The following is a 19,409-nucleotide window of genomic DNA, read 5'->3' on the forward strand; positions in this document are numbered from 1 at the left end:
AGCAAGAGAGAGACACAAGTAGGGCAAACAGGGAAGTCACTGCAGGCCTGGTGCCAAGGGGATGGGCATCAAGGCAGCTCAGACCCTGCACGGGTGGGAGGAAAGGAGTGCACACGTTTGCTGGTGAACAACTTTGCCAGCTCCCACGATGCAGGTTGTGGAAGGAAGAGGAGGAGGAATGTGCTTGGAGTTGGAGTGACTGTCTGAATCCCAGTTTTGGTAGGTCTGGTTAGCAGAGGTGAGGGAGCAGAAGCAATCTCTGGGGTCACACTGCAGCATGCAGGACCCATCCTTTCCCCATGACATTGGCACACGTGGGACCTGATGCTGTTCCTAATCCCCATTTCTCCAGATTCCCCCAGTCTCCTTCAGCCAAAGGCAGCAGGTGTGACTGAGGAGCAGCCTGGCCCAGCCCCCTGTGGAAGGACAATGGCTTGGCATTTACTGGGGGGAAGTGGGAGCTTCCTGCAGCCTCACTGTGCTGGGAGCATGGCTAGACACAAGGGGCTTGCCCTTGTTGGGGGGGTCCTGTGGGAGAGGAGGCTGGGAAACTGCCTCTGCAAGGCTGGGACTTCACCCTGGGGGGAGAAAATCCACCTTCTTCCTCTGGGGAAGTGGTAAAGGAAGAGAGCAGCTGGCCTCTCCTACCCATCCAAAGAAATTAGGTTGAAATCCCCCACCTTTGATCTTCTGTGACTGCAGAGAAAGCCATGCAGCAGGACCAGGGTGTGGTTTAGGGCTCAGAAATAAGCCAGCAATTAGAACACCTCAGCGTTATTGCTGAAAGCAGAAAGTAGCCCTAGGGAAGGGCTGATGTGTGCTTTCTGAGCGCCTGAGCCCCACAGCTCTGTGGGGTTTAGGATAAAAGCTGATGCAGCTGCTCCTTGCCCCCGAGCAGGACACTGGAAAGAGGATCAGTGAAATGTCTGCAGCCTCCAGGAGTGGCCCAGTGGCAGCCACTGCCTCTGGGGCTGGAGTGGGACATGAAAGGGCTTTCATGGTTATCTGAGGTGGTCTCCTCCTGGGAGATCCAATCTCCTGCCGGGAGATTGCTCTAGGCTGCAGCCCCAGGCTGTGCACAGCAAGAGAGATGTGGCTGGAGGCACTGGAGGCAACAGCCACTGTTTGGCCCTTTAGTAGAGAAGCCCACAGCAGTGCCAAGATGCAGGGTCATGCCCAGCCAGCAACTGCTGCCCCTCCACAGGCAGTTTCTCTCACGTGTAGACTCACAGATGTCTAACACAGAGCTAATTCCACACTTCAGCCTTAGCTGAGGCTCAGTCCATCTCCAGACTTAAACCTACAAACATCAGGTTTTGTGAGGTTTAGTGGCCCTTGTGTGTGTTTCCTTTTCCCTCTCCCCTAAGCCAGCAAACTGCCTGCAAGCCCCTGTTCCTCCTCTGAGAAACATCATACATGAGGGAAACTGCTTCTTTCAGCCTTGCCCTTGGGAAGAAGGATGTGATGTTAAGAGACAGCTTGGGCTCAGCAGGTGCTTTTTCTCCTGACAGCACGAAGACAGAGATGCCCTTGCTGAAAGAGCTGAGCAGCCTTGGTTTGTCCACAGAGCCTGATCCTCAAAACCAGGTTTGAGAGGCCACACCAGAGGCCTCAGAGCTGGGGTGGCAGGACAAGCAGCTTGGCTGGTGCTCAGCCTGTTCTCAGCCCCTTTGTTTGTGTTTCCAGCCCTGATTGCACACGGAGACCTGGAGGGGCTGAGGTGCAGCCTCCATCACAGCAAGTGTCCTGTGGGATGGGCTGCTCCTGCAGGGCTTGCAGATGCACTCAGACCTCACAGCCTGGGGGATGCTGGTGTGGACTCCTGCCTCCAGGCCCTGCATTGAGCATTTGCACAGCTGCAGAGGAGCTCAGGCGTGGTTATAATCATCAATGATGGCCTGCAAGAAACCTCCCCCTGCAAAGGCCTGGCCAGCAGTGGGTATTTTCCTGCCAAGGGGACTTGCTCTGCCTCTCTGCCCAGCAGGGCTTTTTGTATGCAGCCAGGGTTTTGCTCAGGCTGTGTTGCTCTGAGCTTGGGCTCCCCCTCCACCTGGCCTGTTTTTAGCCTATGCCATATTTTTGCATCCTTTGAGACCTCCTGCTGTCTGACCACCTGGATAGAAATCTGATGAGATTTCATGAATGGGAAATGCGCAGAAGTTCAGATGGTGTGACCATCAGAGATGGCATTTATCTCTCTGGAGCAACTCCTTCTTCCCCCAAAGAGATGCTGAAAGCAGCACATACCCCATGCAGCTCCCTACTAAGTGTGATCTGCCAGCATAAACCAGTCCCCTCAGTGCTGGCCGCCCCAGCAGAAGCATGGCTGGGGGAAAGGGAGTTTCTTGGGATGTTTTTCCCTCAAGGTTCCTGTTTCCCCTCCAACCCTCATCCATGGGTGCTGGCAGCCTTCCCCTTTTCCATGTAGCTTTGCAGAGGGAGCAAAACAAGTGGCTGGGGTTGAACAAGTCTGAGAGATGGAGGAAGGCTGAGGAGACGAGGGCATGGGGAGGCAGAGGTGCCCCCCTTGACCCGTTGCTGGCACAGCAGCCCTGTCTTCCAGCAGCCCTGAAGCAATTTGGGAATCAAATCTGCTGGCAAGGAAGGGAGGAAAACAACAGGGCTGAGTCACTCCTTGGAAGGCATGTGCATCTGGACAAATTCCAGCCAAACCCCCTTCCCACTACCTCTGTGTGGGGTGTCAGGGGTGGCTTACAGGAATGGCCACATCCCTTTTCCCCAGGACAGAGCTTCCCTGGCCGGTTACACTCAGCCAGAAGCCGAGCAGCATCCACTGCCAACTTTGGCAGGTTTCCATCAGAAGACAGGAAGGCTTCTCTAGAGGGGAAAGCTCTGCTGGTGAGCAGAAGTGAGAGTGAAGGCAAGTGAGGCTTCAAGGAAGATGAGCCTCTTCCCAGAAATGGCAAAGTGGGGTGTTGCCTTTCAGCATCTCCTGAAAGTGTCATAGTGGGGCTGCTCCCCCATCTGAGCTTTCCATTAGCAAATGGGCAGGATTTGGGATGAGAGTCTGCTCCAGGGATTTAGACTAGGAGAGGAGCAGCATGCAAGAAGGATGGAGGATTGGGAGCATCCCAAATGTTGACCCAGCACCTGCAGAAGCTCGAGTTTTTGGCAGGGGTGAAAGAGGGGCTGGGGGAAAGGTTGCATGGCTGGAGTTACCTACTGGTGGTGGGAACTGGATGGGGCAGTGGATTCACCCAGAAGGTCACAGGGTGGAAAAAGCTTCGCCAGGAATGAAAGTGACACAAAACAGCGTCTAAGAATTTGGTGTTTATTTCCCTTCAGAATCATCTTGGGGGAGCTTCTCCCTATGCTCTGCACCCAGGTTAATACTTTCTCAAGGTTTAAATTTCCCTGATGTGCAAGTCATGTTCCTGCTTGAAAAGACCTTTGCCAGAGCCAGGTGCTGTGTGTGACTGGAGCAGGATGGGTCCTGGGACGGGTCCCAGCTCAGGGAGGTACCTCAGGGTGAGATCTCAGTGTCTGTGTCTGGATCTGAGATGCATTGCACAGTGCTGGAGCTCTGTGCACCATCTCGGTAATGTCCAGCCTCCCTTTCCTCCCTCTAGTGGCTAAAATCCCGGCATTTCCCGGGGCTCCCAGAGCCCCCGGCAGCGCCCGGCGCTGGGGCACGGGGAGTAAGGGCACTGCCCCTGTGCTGGGACAATGCGTAGGTGGCCCCAGCCCCCACCGGCCCCCCTGACAGGGATGCTCCTGCCTGCCCCAAGGTCTCATCTGAGAGGAGATGGAGTTTTGCAGGGTTTTTTTTTGGATTAGGGAGAGCGTTGCACATAAAGGGAAGCTTTCAAGCATCATGCTGATTCCGACACTGCTCCATGCCCACAAATGCGCGATGAGGAATACCAAGGGAAATGTCAGCTCTTCCCTAAGTAATTCCTTTCAGCTAGCTTTGCAATTAGTCCCTTGGAAAAAAAAATAAATAAATAGATTTTGAGCTTTGCCAGCACTTCTCTTTGCAAACGCTGGTCTCGCCCTGTAAGTAGGGCACAGTGGGAGGCGAGAGCAGTTAACTCTTGGCATCGAGCTTTCCTCAGCCAGTCCCAGGCGGCTGAGATGAGACTGCCCGGGGGGCTGCGCTCCTGCTCGGGGAGGGGGGAAAGGAGCCTGCGGAGGCGAGGGGTGCCCGGCAGAGAGGGGTGCCCAGTGCCCGGCAGCGAGGGGTGCCCGGCAGAGAGGGGTGCCCAGTGCCCGGCAGAGGGGGGTACCCGGCAGAGAGGGGTGCCCAGTGCCCGGCAGTTCCCCTGCAGCCAGTGACCCGGCTCAGGGCCCACTTTCCCCTTCCCCCTTTTCCCTCCACGCTCCATAAGTGTTTTGCAGGTGTGCGTGAACCACAGGTTTGCTCCTGCCCTTGTGGACAGATGATGTGGAGGATGTGGAGAAGGAGGAGCGGAGCTGCTGCTCCCTGAGCCCGGAATCGGGGCTGCGCTACTCCCGGAAATCCAGCCGGGATCCACCCACTGTTTACAGAGAAGAGTGCCGTGAATCATCTGTGCGGGGAAGGAAAACACAACAAACTTGGGCCTTTTGAAGCTTTCCGGGCAAGTGGAAGCTGCTGGGAGAGCACCTGACCGGGAGCAGGCCGGGTGTCCTGGGAATAGCTGCTAGGGCTGGCTCTGGAGGGATCCATATCCTGGGACAGGCACCTGTTTCTAGCCCAGCCCGATAAACATGGGGGGCTAAACCCATCCCAGCTGGCAGCAGCTGTGCTCTGCTCCCCACAGGCTGGCCCAAGGGGGCTCCAGAGTGAGTTTTCCAGGGAGATGTCCTGGCTGGTGTGGAAGAGAAGACACTTGACAACAAATGCTTTTCTCTAGATGTGAAAGTAGGAAAGCATTGATCTGGAAATGGGTTTGCTATAGCAAGGATGGGGTTACTACATCTGCCTGAACAAAGAGACCAGAGCCCTTGGAGATGGCCTGGGGTGCTCCACCTGGCTTGCAGAAGGACACAGGCCTGCTGGGGTCTTCTGATGTCTCTGCCAACCCCCAGGGCTGTCTCAGGTGTCCTCTGCCGCTGGGCAGATGCTCAGGTAGCTAAACCAAGCCCTCAGCATCACAAACAAAAAAATGTTACTTCTATGTGAAATCAATGAGGTGAGGAAAGGTCTTTGTGTCTGCCAAGAGCTGTAGCAGGCAGACTAAGCACTGTCCCACAAATGCGGCCTTTAAGCCAAGCTGCCCAGGGCTGTAGGCCCAGGTCTGCAGCAGAAAGGGAAGGTGGATTCAGTTAGCACCTGGAGAGCATTTGGGATGGGTTCTTGGCATCATTAGGACCTAATGATGGGAGGTGGTAAGAGCAGACTGAGGGGAACTGTCAGCAAATAAAGGTCACTGTAGGCAAACTTGGTAGCTTGGTGTGATTCTGGGGAATAGTGGGGTGTCTCCCAGAGGTGCACTCTGGGGTCTTCAGACAGTTGCCAGGCACAGAAGGTAGAGGTAAGCGGGGATACAAGGGGAGAAGACCCCTAAAATCCAGCAGGGACCCTAGGGAGGGGTGGAGGCAGCTGCTGTGTGGGTAGAGAAGGGCTGACCTGGCACAGGGGCTGCAGCCCTGATGCCATCTTGGCTGCCAGCCCAGCTTTGGGCCCCTTTGGGTGAGTGAGGAGCTTGTGCCAGAGGGGACAGGGCAGCTGGATCGTGTGCAAGGTGTTCAAGTGCAGTAGCTGTGACAGTATAGCAGAGACCCCGAGGAAGTGTGGGTTTGCATCCCAAGTCAGAGCTGGTGCCCCAGTCCAAGAGGAAATGTTCTGCACTCAGGGCTAAGTTAGGGGGATCTGAAAAAAATGTGGCCTGATGGGAATGTTACCCTCCAGTACAGATACAGATGTGCCAGCCCTGCATGCTGAGGGAAGGTTTGTGACTGGAAGGAGCTGGAACAGCAGAAGGTGCAGGAGAAGAGAGCTTCTGGGCAGACCCTGTACTTGAAGGCAGCTGAAAGCCAAAATGTTGGGATTTTTTATTTTTCTTTTAATGTGCCCTGGGTCTCAGGATGCAAAGCCTGTGACGTGCTGCCTGCCAGGAGCAGATTCAGGAGTGACAGGTCCCCACGGCAGAGGTGGGAGCTGTGCAGCTCGGCAGGGACACGGCCACTGTGGCAGTACCGTGGCTGGCAGCAGGCACTAGAGGGCTGCACACTCCCGTCCTTGCTGCCAGAGGTGTCTCTCTCTCTCTCTCTCACTGCACAGCCTGGTCTGGAAATGCTGATTAACTTCTGACTGACTCAGTGACCCGGGAGAGACGAAAATAACTTTGAAGAATGGCACTTTGCCACTACATGGCCAAGGCAGTGATTTTTCTTCATTTCAGTTGGGCTTTCCCCAAGCTCTGCTGCTGCCAGGGCAAACTTGCAAGGTGAAAAGAAGTAAGTACTGCATGGGCTTGATGCTGGGGGGTATGTGACGAGCTTGTCCAGTTCCCTTAGCCCCTGAAAGTTTCTCCAGCACAGCCCTTACTCCCCGGAAAGCTGTGTCCTTTGCAGAAGCAGTGGGGTCCTCGGGTTGTTTAGTGTAGGTGAGGAGTGGCTGGGGATGGTGCAGGTATGGCTGATCCTGCCTCAGGTTTGGGTGATGCACTGGGTTCCCTCCTAGCATGGATTTCTGGGGAACCTGGCAGCACTGGAAAGGTGTAAAATGAAGGTATTCTTACTCTGAGTCATCTAAAGTAATTTTGGAGCAGTGTTTTTGTGACCACTTACATCTACTGCTTTATTTTTCTTACCTGTTTCTGGCTGTTTTGGTGGCCTGCAGGAAATCCCTGCTGCTTTGGGGCCAGCTGTGATCCCTTCCACCCCTCATGGTGGGAGACAGAGATGGTTACCATCCTTCTCCTTGAGGGGAAGGTTTGGCCAGGTATCCACAGGTGTACCAGACACCAAACTCCAGAGTTATCAGGTGTGTCAGCGTGAGCCTGGAAAAGAGAGAGGAAGTGATGGCAAGAGGGTCTTGCCTCTGGGGGCCATGGTGCTCATTCCTTCAGTGCCTGTGTCACCTGCCCTGTGTGACACCACTGACCTCCCACTGCAGGACACACTGGTGTAAAGGTCCTGGGCAAAAATCCATCATGTCCATGTTGTGGGAACCAGACAGGATAGATCCTGTGACTGACTGAACATCTCAAGAGTTAGCATGGGAAGAGAAAGTTTGTGGTTTTGTGCCAAATGTGGAAAGATAAAGGTGAAGCATTAACAGTGTTTCCTGACATGTCCCATGGCACAAGGGGATTCTGAAAAGATTCCTGCAGAAGGATGGGTTTGTGAGGGATGTAGAAAAGGATTCAAAATTAAAATTGGCCTGGTCCACCCATTATCAGGAATATTGTGTGGATCACTGCCTCCCATCCCAAATAAAGATCTGCACAAAGGGCATGTTGGCAATACTGGACCAAGGAGGAAAATTTGGATGAGCAGTATGAAGGGAGAAAAAACTTAAAACAAGTTGACTGGGGAGTATATTCCATCAAAAACCATGAAACAGATAAATGGCAAAAAAAGGTATTATATAAGAGCCCAGTTAAAAAGAAGAGGAGGGACCTGGAATGGGAAATGTTGCTGCCATTGAATTGCATGCAGAAGGAGAATTGAAATCCCACTGTGGAAGTGTCTGGAAGAGTTGTTGCAGACTGGTTACCCCCTGTAAAGCTGCCTGTGCCTCACAGGACCTTTGAGAGGTGAGCACATGCAGTTGCTACCAAGTTGCATAGCACTGTAACATCTTGCTTCTATTTAATATTTTTATTGTAACACCTTATACTTAAAACTTGAAATACATTATCAGTTGTGGGTTAGCTAGAAATGTGCTGCCCAGGGTTGTGCTATATTGCCCTGGGTGTGTTTGCCATCACAAGCCAGTTTCCATTAGGGCTGGTGGCATGTAGGGATGCTAAGGGGCTCTTAAGCACAGTGTGACACCTGTAACATGAATTTGAGGCATAAACCACTGGTTTTGACTAAAGTGAATGGGCCACCTATACTTAATCTGGAAAAGGACCATGTATAATTTATGTGTTTTGTAAATAGCACAAGGATAAATATTCAGGTCTCTCATGAGAGGCAAGGCTATCCTGAAGTATACAGCAGGACAGCATGAACTGATGCACTCTGCAGGTGTCTGTACACTGACAGAGGTGGATAAAGTAAAACCCCTGTCCTCAAAGGTGAAAATTGTGTGGAAGGAAGGCATTTGTCAGAGATGGTCTCCATATGAGCTCATCAGGCTGAGTCCTGCCTCATCCTACCTTGGAATAACCACCAAGGTGGGAGGGAAAGGAAAATATGACTGGTTTTGTCCTCAGAAGTCTCATATAAATTGAGTGTGAAGAAAGAACTGCAGGAATATGTGAGGATGAGGGAATGTCTGCAGGTATTGCTCAGGGCACTGATAAAGTGCAAAGATAAGGAAGGAAAAAGCCAGAACTTGCTTGGGAGATGAGGTAAAAATCAACCTGCTCCAGTTGCTCCTGCTGGGAGAGTCCAGGGAGAATGTAGCAGGGTCAGGTGGGAGATATTTAAGACTGGTATTTTTTTACTGCTTGGTAGATGAATTGTGATGTGCCTTTATAGAAGTACTTGACCTCTGTTTTCCTATGACATGGTGACCATACTTATTCACAATACTGGTGTTGGTGGGCAGGAGGTGAGCAGAGATTCTGCTAACACAAATCCCTTCCCAATGGCAAACTTTCTGGGAGATGGGCTAGCAGATATATAGAGGTAATGGGAGTGATGTGAGACACAATTTTTCTTTAGTACAGAAGGCTTTTGATTTTTCTAGGTAAAAACTCAGATTTGTTGCCTAAATTTGTATGCAATAATTGAAGTGGATGAAGTTCTAAAAATTTTTGTGATGAGAGTATTTTGCTAAGTTATATTGAAAAATACTGTGGTCCCAAAGAGACTGATAACAGTTAAGTATAATGGAAGCTTAACCAGAGCTGGAAAGATTGCTATGGGGGGCTGTAGAGGAATGTGGATGTTAGGCATTCTGGGATTCAGAAAACAAAACACAGGTTTGTCACAGGGCTGTTCAGACCTTTCCCAAGTTGCCTGTTGGTGCAGGAGCACAGCACACACAGGCAACTTGGGAAGACTTACCCTGTCCCAGCAGCTGAGTGAGCACAGAACAGCTGGAGGGCTGTGGGAGTTACTAGTCAGGATTTGCTTTGTAAAAGCACCTTACTGATTCTAGTGGGAAACAAGAGGCAAAGACTATTTTTCTGCTGAATGAAACATTCTTGGTGTGGTGATCTAAGTGGGGCCCCAAAAAGTGACAGGTACTTGTGGGTTCCTTGTCTAATCTGACTGTCAAAGTACAGAAGAAACTACACAAAACTTGTATTGTCCTTAAAGGGATAATGGGATAGTAAAGAGAGATAATGTGTGTAGGACACTCAGGATCTGTTTTGTGAGTGGAGCAGAAGGGAAAAGGACATGAACTTGTTTAGTGCCCTGGAATGAGAAAACCAGAAGGGCTGGGAATTGCATGTGGCACAAGCTGGCACGTGGCTGTGAACAAGCAGCAGGGTGGGTGCAGTGGTCAGCAGGGGAACACCCTGTGTGGGACTAAACCCAGCTGCCTGCAGGAATCCTGCGGGTGCAGGACCTGTGTGCATGTGGATGCAAAAGAAATCCTTTATTTCCTGTTCTGGAGTTCAGCTCTGCAGAACAGGCAGAGACCATTAGACCCCATTGAGTGACCTCCCATCTTTCACAGGCCTTGCAATTTCTTCCTGCTTCTCTTGACATCAGCCCAGTGATTTATGCTGAACTAAAGTACATATTTTTTCCAAAAAAGACAGATCTGAAGACATTGGGAAATGGGAAAACCAACATTTCCCCTGATAATTTGTTTTACTAGTTAACCACTGCCACTCTTTTTCTGTTTCTTATTTTTCATTTCAGTCTGTCTGGTTTCTGATGCTAAACATTAGTTTGTGTTATAGATATCAGGAATAAATCAAAATGCCCTCTAGAACAGTACCTGCTTCTTTTAGGAATGTGGGATATGGTAATTAAATATCTTCAATTTGTCTTGGTTTTGCAGAAGGCTGGGGTTTAGTGCTATTCTGCTGGGGTAAAAGCAAATCCCATCCTTCTCTCTTAGCTGGTTTGTGCCTTCCACCTCACACCCTGTAATGCAGCAGGGCAGGGAATTGGTTCTGTTGAAATATATAAATTTTTTGTTGCCTTGGGGTTATTTGGAGTTTTCAGTCTCTCACCACAGGGCTGTAAAGATGTCTGGTGATATGGGGCTAAGCTCAGCATGGTGAAGAGGAGGCTGGAAGGGTTCCAGGTGGGATGTTTTTGCAGCAGAGCCCACTTTCAGGGACCAAACTGCCACCAAAGACTTTTGTTCAGGGACACTTTTCCAGTCCCCAAGGTAAAAGCAAAAGGCCAAGTACAGCCAGCCTTGTGTGCAGGGCTGCTTCAGAAACAAAACCTGAACAGTTACAGATGATAATGAAGCAATCCAGCTTTTTTGAGTATATGAAAGTGAAAAATGCTTTCCTTGCTTCCTTCCCTTCGAAAAGCCACAGCTGTTCACTCTGAGGGCAGAAATATAGGAAGAGCAAGCATGTACTGCAAATGTACACCCTGATCCTCTTGGAGGGTTTGGCTGACAGGGAGAGGGAACATGGACAGACCATTAGAGATAAATGTTTCTAGCAGGATCAACCCAGCTAAGGCAAAGGTGAATTAACTTACAGAAACTCAGTCAATTGAAAGCCCATATGAGCTGGAGCTATTGGTGGGAAAATGCAGGAAGATTTTGTTTCTACACACACATGCTCATTTCAGTCAACACAATCTGGATTAGCAAAAAGATCTATTTAATAAACCAGGAAAAATGACTTTACTGGAAATGGGGAAGGTGTGCTTACAGTACCAGGAAGGAGAGCTGAGGAAGTGGCAAACTTTAGCAGAGGCAGAGAGCAATGAGCTGTCTTGCACAGCTGTGACTGATAAGGAACATGGATGAAACTAATGATTGGATTGATTATATTCTTCTTGTTAAAAGTTAAATTCTTCCCTAAGAAGGAATTAAAGGAAATTCCTTTGGCACAGTTGAGGGAAGTGTAGGAATACCTGCCAAGTTATAACCTTTACATTTTTGTGGCCCATTTAATGAAGCTGTAAATGATTCCTGCTTTGTGTGACTCAACTCTACCATCTCATAGTTTCAACAGAAGAAATGTTTTTTAAGTGAGTTTATGCTGCATCATGTTTGGTGTATTTTAAAAAAGCCTCAATTTCCTCTAGGCTATTACATGAAAACAGATTTTAAAGAGTTTTGGGTTTTTTTATAAACAAGATGAATAAATGTTAATAATTACAAGTTAATTATAAACTGTGCCTGTTGCACAATATAAAGGCATAGCTGAGTTCCAAACCATTTCTTTATCAGAGATGATATTCAGATAATCAGACTCAGCTAACCTTTTGCAAATACTGACCTTGTACCTATAAATGGAGTTTCTAAGGATTAAAATGCCAATGCATGTTTTGGAAGGTCACTCTTATTTCCCAACACTTATTTTAAAACTGTGCCAGTTTGTCTTAGCTCAGGGTTTGACCTCTGGATCATCACAGGGTGTTTATGTAGATGCCAGAATCAACAGTTCATCGTTAAGTGAAAAGGCAGACACTGATAAAAAGGCCTCAGGGTGTCCCAGGGTTGTTCTGCAGAGTCACTCTGGAAGGTTTGGTTGGAAGCAGGAAGCTGTGGTGGAGAGAGCCTGTTTTAGCAATGCTCAGAATGATGAAAACATGAAGTAAAGCAAGGGGGGAACAATCTCCTTTTTAGCCAAGCTGCAGATACTGATTGCATGTACATCTAGTGATAAGATTCAATAGTGGGAGAATAATTGGCATAAAGAGTGTTGCCTCAGTTTTCTCTCTGACAGGTGTCACTTGAGATTTAAGTGTGCTTCTATTCTTCTACTATTTGATTTACCAATTTAACTTAGTTGTCACTCTGCCCTGCTAATCCAACATTTGCAAAAAGCAGGTTTGTTTCTTCAAATGCTGTGCTGCATTTTGCTGCCTGATTACCCTGGGACTTGGTCACTACACTGTATTTACACATGTAAATCACCATGAAGTGCAACTCCAACTGACATAAGTACACCTGAAACCACTTTGAAGCTACAAGCTCAGAAATCCCTAACAGTGTGGCCCTGTGAAGCCGAATTTGGCAAGGTATATTTGCCTATTTGTGCATGTGCCATGTACATTTAGGTGCCTGTCTGTCTTGACTTGTAGCCTGCAAAATTGACATGAGAGTCTTTTGCACCAGTTTGTGCACCTCAATTGCACCAACTCCTGGCCATCTCTCCCTCCCCTGTGCTCACTCATACTTAAGGTGAGTTCCTGAGGGCATGTTGCCAGAAGAGCAGAATTTGTTGCCTAATTTTTTCCAGGAACCTGTCCTATGTTCAAGGGCATTCAAGTGTTTCATCCAGAGTCCACACAGTGGCCTGAAACTATGTGGAGTATGTTTGTTAAACTGTTGTGAATTTGGGAGGGATGGTGAGCCCTGGAAAACAGTCAGGGTTAAAAGTTATCTTGAGGAATGGTCTCAGGAATGCATTGATGAACTCACAAGGAGTTGCAGTGAGTTAACACAATGCACTGCAAGACTGTCAGATGGAGAGCGACTGTTCAGCAACAGCTCTGCCAGAAATGATCTGCAGGTCACATCAGATCTGAGCTGTCTGTGAGGGGGAACCCCCTCTTCCTCCTGTGGGAGCAGAAGTTTGTCCTGTGGGTATGGGGACAGATATTTCTGCTGTAGTGGGGCTCCTGTGGTGAAAGGGTTTGCACTTTGTTCTTCAGGAAAACCGTGAATTTCTTGAGGGAATTCAGAGGAGAGCACTTAGTGGTGTGCTGTAGCAATACTTGATCTTTTTAAGTGGAAAAGGTTCTGGCCAACACCCTGTGCTGTCCAGTTTTGTGCATTTCTAGCAGTGATTTGGCCTTAGACATCCGAGGAAGAGGCTAGGACTCATCCTTCCCATCTGATATGGGCAAGGATGGGGGAGCTGGCTGGAGTGCTAGACTGGGAGGGTGTTCTAATGCATACAAGGCTCTGGCAAGATGAGATGTGTGCTACACTTGCTGACCTATGCCTAAAAAAATTAATGTAACAAGATTCAGTGTGTTTCTTAATGAAAAGTGAAGTTTAGTTTAAAGAGAACTTATTTTCCTCACTCCCTGTCACATGTTTTACTCAAGTTTTCACACCCTCATGCTTGTGGATTCCAAGACACGTGTTAAAACCCATGAGGACCGCTTGCATAACACTAAGGTTGTGATGCTGGCTTTCAAATCCTTGTTACATATTTTGGGTTCCTCTTGATGATGCTAGATCTAGTTTTTGAGCTGGTTTGAACCAATTTTGAGCGTGTAATTTACTTAAGAAATCCAAGTTATTGCAGTGAATTTATCTCCCTAAAAATCTTGCTTCTTCCTCCATAGGTCTTAGACAAGGTGGCCACAGCCTTTCCTGTTAACATCTCTCTTCTGCTTTTACAAAGCCTGTTCCTCTCTCACCAAGCTGTGATGATGCCTTTTCCTCACTGAAGTAACAGCTGTGAGGCTCCCTGGCTTCTAGGTGAATTGGCTGGTCCTGCAGACTTATCTGGTTACTAAATAAAAAGCCCTTTAAAGAAGATTTGCTAGGGCATGCCACTTTTGATATATAGCCTTCCATTTGTTCACTCACAGACATGGAACTTAGATTAAAAGTAGTAGAAAGTCCGTGTAAGGGGGTTTACTGAGTGATTGCATGTCTAGCTTTTGAAATATAACAGTGTTTCCTCATTTTGGCCAGACATCACATGTCCTGTCTGCTTACCTCTGATGGAGGTTGTGACTCTTATTCCCCTGTCCCAGCAGGCATTTCCCTGTTAATTATTCTGAAAGCTGAGCAGCCCCTAGCTTCATCAGAACTCTGATTGTGAAAGAGTTATAATATTTAAGGCCGATTCAGGAATCCCCTCAATCTTTGCAAAAGAAATATCTTTGAAAGAGCTTGGTCACAGCATAACATGTAAATTGAAGAAGATAAGAGAGGTCTGGCAACTTGGTTAGCTAACTGAACCTACCAACTAAAATTTTTGTTGCTTGTTAAGCAGAGAGCAACATCTTGTAATGAATAAGAAGCCTGACTAGGCCAATATTCAAGCAGCAATCATTTTATTATTTAATATGGTAAAGTATGAGCAATACAGCACTGGGTACAGAGGGGGAAGTTTTCCCTCCAACTGCACACTGATAGTTGAGGGTACCAGGTATTTATAGGGGTACTCATCAGCTTTTTCAGCAGTTTCTATTTCCAATTTTTACTCATCAGCAATTTTTATTCCAAATTATTACATCACAATTCTATACAGTATTGTGATTTTAGTTTCTCTGAGGATGTATCTCAAAAGGAGTATCCCAGATGGTGGCGGTCCAGTTTCCAAAAGAAGAAAGACAAATCCCATCTGGTGGAGTCCAGCTCCCCAGATGTGGGTCCACCTTTTAATTGCAGAGACTATAAATCTAATAACAGTGCTGTCCAGCTTCCCTTTGGTCGAAACCATAAATCCTTGAGGTGATGTTCATCTTCCTTTCTCAAGCTGTTTTTCTCTGCTTCAATAAGGCGTGAGATAAGCATATTTCCTTTATATATATTCCAAAGCTATAGTTTCAAGGATATAAGTAATATTCTAAATTATACTTCAAAAGGTTATTATTGCAGAGCTCTTTATGGATTAACTGCAAGCAAAAAGCAACATTCTTAACGCTTTAATTCCAATGCTCCTAAATCAACCAGGGTTAATTGCAAACAAAAGATAGGTTCAAAGGCCTTTTTCCATGCTTTATTTTCCTCAGTTATTATTAGTATTCACAGCTCTCCCATTGTCGGTGTCCACACATTTTGCACTCACAAATACACACGTTGCCTGTTTGTACCTGACATGAAACACAGCTTTGTATTTCACAGTCTTCATGTTGTGGAGGAAAGGCCAGAGAAACAGTTATAAGCTGCTGAAGGAAAGCCCTTTTCATTGCCTGCTAGCAGTGGATTGTCCCTCATCTTTTCTTTTTGTGTTTGACCTTTGTGTCAAGAACGATTAATCTTTACAGAAACAATTAGTGATTAACAGGAAGTTTACCCAGAGGCAGCCTCCATGGAAAGGGAGCATCAAGGACAGGAATTAGCTTTGGGGAATGTTAACATCATGGATGTCTGCTGAAGAAGCCACAGGTGAAGGCCATTTCCATTTTTAATTTGCTTAAGCTATAAACCAGACTTTTCCTTGTAGTCATGACAAAGGAATTTTGCGTGTGTGGTTACATGGCTATTGCCAATGAAACTTTAAGTATTGAGAGACCTGGAACTCACAACTTTGAAATACTTGAATAAATAAAAGGTAGGGAATAGAACAGATGGAATTCAACTGATCTACACTGATTTGAAGTTTTCCGTGAAAATGGTTGTGGGAATAGGTATGAGTGTCAGGAGAACCATTAGTGTTAGTTAAAGTGAGCAAACTATGTACTGATTAGTAAATGTATATTAATGCAGTAGAATTATTATGTAGAGACAGATATTTTCTACACACTGTGTCCCCTTGACATATCAGTGCAGTGCTGCCAGCTTTTTGTCCAGTCAAAAAAAGGAACTGGTGTGCGAGTTGAGTTCCACATTACAATTCCCTGGGTGAAGCAGGCTCTGAAAAACACATATACTTCACAACCTTGAGATACAAACCCTCTCCCCTGATTGAACTGTTATTGCAATTGAAAGTGGTACCATAAATATTCTCTCCAGATGTTTACCTAAAGCCAAGTTTAGTCTGCTCCATGAGCTGCATGTCAAGATATCAGTGTCTGCTTGGTAAAGGAGGTGTAAATTGGTTCCTGCAACACACAGCAGGGAGTATCTGATCTGATAACATCTGGGAACTGGTGAGAAAGGGAATCTTTTCTCCAGAAAGATGGAAGGAAAGGAAACCAGGAATGCCAAGAAATAAATGTCTGTATCTGAACTCTGCTGTAATTTGTGGCTGTGCTGAAACCACACAGCAAATTGGCAATGAAGGGAACAAAGAGCAGCTGAGGCAATCCCAGGCAGGAGGCTGAGTGTGGAAGTGCCTGAAGAGTACATCACCCTGATGAGTTTACACAGGCTTGGCTCAGACATGTTCATGGGAGGTGCTGCCATGCTCCTGGCTCTGTGCTCAGGTGTATGATTCAGTCAGAGGAAACCAGCCTAAGTCTAAAGAAAACATTATTATTATTCTGGTTTCAAAGTAAGTGTTTTTCACTTAAAACCCCCCCAGCCTGCATAGTGCCCAGCAGTCCCCTTTACATGTGCAGCACAAAGAATAATGGCTGCCTCTATCAGAGCACTTCCACGTGACACTGGGCTTTATCCCTTCCATCAGTTCCACAACTTTTTTCAGTATCTGTGTTCTCCCAGGAAAAACAATGAAAATCTTTAAACATTTCCTTTCTCTTTCTGAGCACTGACCCTGAAGCCAGTGGCACATCAGTGTGTATCTGAGAAAACCACTGTGATCAGCTTTTCCTTCCCTACTGGGTAAGGATGAGTGATGGCATGTGTGTGACTCTTGATAGAATAACTGAATTTTCTGTCTGGATAATGATCTGCTATTAGTAAGCAGATTGCAACAATTTATAAAAAGGTATGCTAATAAATATTGGTTGATCTGTTTCCACACAGACTGGGTCCTGTATTGGGGAAAAAGTAATTTACAACACTTAATCTCAAGGGGGTAACTTATGACAATACCAGTCTTTGCTCTTACCTGCCACTCCCTGCGGTTCCTTAGCAAAATCTTCCTTTTCCAGCCTCACTGCTTGTGTTTACTTTTATTCTTGTACTTACAGTTATAGGAGAGTTGCACAGTCCTCTGCCACTTCAGAAATGCATCCTTACTTCCCATGATAAACAGCTTCACCTTGCTGTCACCAGTGCTGGAATTGGATGTTCTGTTGAAGCTGCTCTGTATCCAATTCCTTGGTTGTCTTTTAGAAACTCTTTAAGGTGACTTAACTGTAGAAATGCCCCTATGTCTATTGCCATTTTTCATGGATAAAGTATTAAACTTGAATGACAAAGCAAATGTTTATAGGACTTCAATTTCACCTGCTCCTTCAATGTGTTATAAATATTTCTGGAATTCCTGGATAACACTGGGCATGAAGCTTGAACACTTTATTAATGGTGTTTCATATATACACTACTGTCTTTTCAAACAAGTCTATATAACAGCAAGTCAAACTATTCTTCCTTTGTTGCTCAACGAAGTTACACCCAGCATAAACATAGATTTATTGTAGTGTTGTGCATAGTGGGTCTAGAAGTGTGTTGTCAAACAGTGGGATCCACTCCAGAAAACAAAATAGTCATAGGTGGTCCCTGGGCAGAGAGCTTGCAGCTGAGGGCAGAACTTGTGCAGGAGGGGCTCAAGCAAGGAAGAAGCAAGGTGCATGTTGTGATGGCAGCCAGTGTTTTATGCTTTTGGGGCTGGGTTTAACACATCAGAAATTACAAGGCTCAAAGCTTTTGAAAAACAGAAACTGAAGGATGGGCATGATGAAAGGGGGTGGGGTGCATAGCACAGGGCAGACTCAGATATTTGGGTGTTCAAAAAACATTTTCTTATTTTGTCCTGTGCTTCCCTTTCTGTGTTACTGTTACTTCTGCTTTGCAGCCTCTCCGTAGGCCAGCCTAAGGTAGTGTGTGAGAAGAGACGTGGGGTGGGTCACTCCTTTACATTTGAGTCAGCTGTCTCCTGTGTTTCTGAATCCAAGAAAAACACCAAGAAAACAGTGGCTTTGTTGGTGTTTTTCCACTCTTGGGCAAAGTGCTAAACAAAACCTCCAACAAAACCCCCAGCACATATGTATAAAGAATATTTCCTATCTGTGCAATGCCTGCTTTGAACTGCTAAAGCAACTTTTTGATACTGCTAGTTTTTACAGACTAAATATGTGAATTTACACAGAATATTACAGATAGCAGTACTGGCATTCTCTAAGCTGGCAAGTCTGCTTCTTCAGTTGCCTAGTCCAAAATTTTGTCCAAAATATTTGCCAGGTGGTGGTGCAGGACACGGGATTCCACTCAGGATGCCTTTTTCGGGGGAAGTCCAGGCGCAGAGTGAATCTTGCATATCAGTCTGAGGACGGGCAGGCACAGGGTTTAGTGGTGATTTTTTGAAGAAGTTACTCCCATTCTAACTTTTTAGCCTCCCCACCTTGTCTCGCAGCTCTGGAAGTGGATGCGCAGCCTGGATCTCCTTCCAGCCGCAGTGCAAGCCGCACGGGCTGCAGCTCGGTGGCGATCCGGGGCGCTTTGCTCGCAGGACGCTTCCGCTCGTGGCCGAAACGCGCGGAATGTCCCCACCCGGAATGTCGCGTCCCCGCCCGGGACACCGGGGGAACACCGGGAGCGCCCCGGGAGCGGCGGGGGCGGGGCCCGTCCTGAGCGCACCAATCAGAGAACGGCAGCGCGGGTGGGGGACCGGCACGAGATCAAGGCGCCAAACAACCCTTCCTCCCTCGGACGCGGAACGGCGCTCCCGCCCTGCGCTCCGCAGCAGCCAATCACAGCCACGATCCGGCTCCACGTCCCGCCCCCCGCCGGAAAGAAGCCAATGGGAGATGCAGCTGCTGCAGGCGCTCAGCCAATCAGAGTCTGAGCCCATTGAAAAAGGAAGAGCGGAGCCCGTTAGCTACCGCCCGTGACCTGCGGCCGCGCTGGGCGTTCCGGCCGTGTGGGGCGTTCGAGCCGCGCTCCTGGCGATGCTGCTGGCGGCGGCCGCTCCCCTCCTCCGCTCGGGCCCCGCTGTGCCGCCCGTGCCATGACCCGACCGCTCGGCGAGGGGCTGCCGTCTCCGGGCCCGCCCTTCGCCATGTCCCGCCGCCATGTTACGCCGGCGGCCGCGGGCAGAGAGGCGGCCCAGGACTGCAGGTACGGGCGGGGCGCGGGAGAGGAGCGGTCGCGGTCGCGGTCGTGGTCGTGTCAGGGCACCGAGCCCGCCTAGTGGGGCGCCCCGGCTGCCGGTGTGCGCTGCGCTGCCCAGGGTGGGTGGCGGGGGTCGGCTCGGTGGGGATGACCGGGAGCTCCCCGGGAGCATCGCCGGGAGCCTGTCCCGGTGTTGCAGCCACCGAGGGGCCCGGCCGGTGCCTCCCCATCGGAACCGGCTCGTGGTGCTGCTATTCGTTGGCCAGGGGGTCTGGCAGCGTCCCGGAGTCTGAAGGGAGTGTCCAGCAGAGTTCAGGCTGGCATTCCCAGCGCATCCTTCAGGATGCCGGGGCCGTCCCCCCTGTGCCCTCCCAGCCCTGCCCGGGCG

At 48.4% G+C, this 19,409-nt stretch overlaps 1 protein-coding gene across 1 annotated transcript in view; it reads left to right on the plus strand.

Moving 5' to 3' along the window:
- The first annotated feature begins 18,788 nt into the window (after positions 1 to 18,788).
- The window catches only part of SLF2 (SMC5/6 complex localization factor 2), a 30,289-nt gene continuing 29,668 nt past the window's right edge, over positions 18,789 to 19,409 (plus strand). Inside the window, exon 1 of the mRNA XM_077182942.1 lies at positions 18,789 to 19,027. Coding sequence (XP_077039057.1) covers positions 18,918 to 19,027 — 110 coding nt within the window. The 5' untranslated portion in view covers positions 18,789 to 18,917. The remainder of the gene's footprint in view (positions 19,028 to 19,409) is intronic.

This window comes from Agelaius phoeniceus, chromosome 9 (assembly GCF_051311805.1).
Source record: "Agelaius phoeniceus isolate bAgePho1 chromosome 9, bAgePho1.hap1, whole genome shotgun sequence".
In the NCBI taxonomy this organism is placed as follows: domain Eukaryota; kingdom Metazoa; phylum Chordata; class Aves; order Passeriformes; family Icteridae; genus Agelaius; species Agelaius phoeniceus.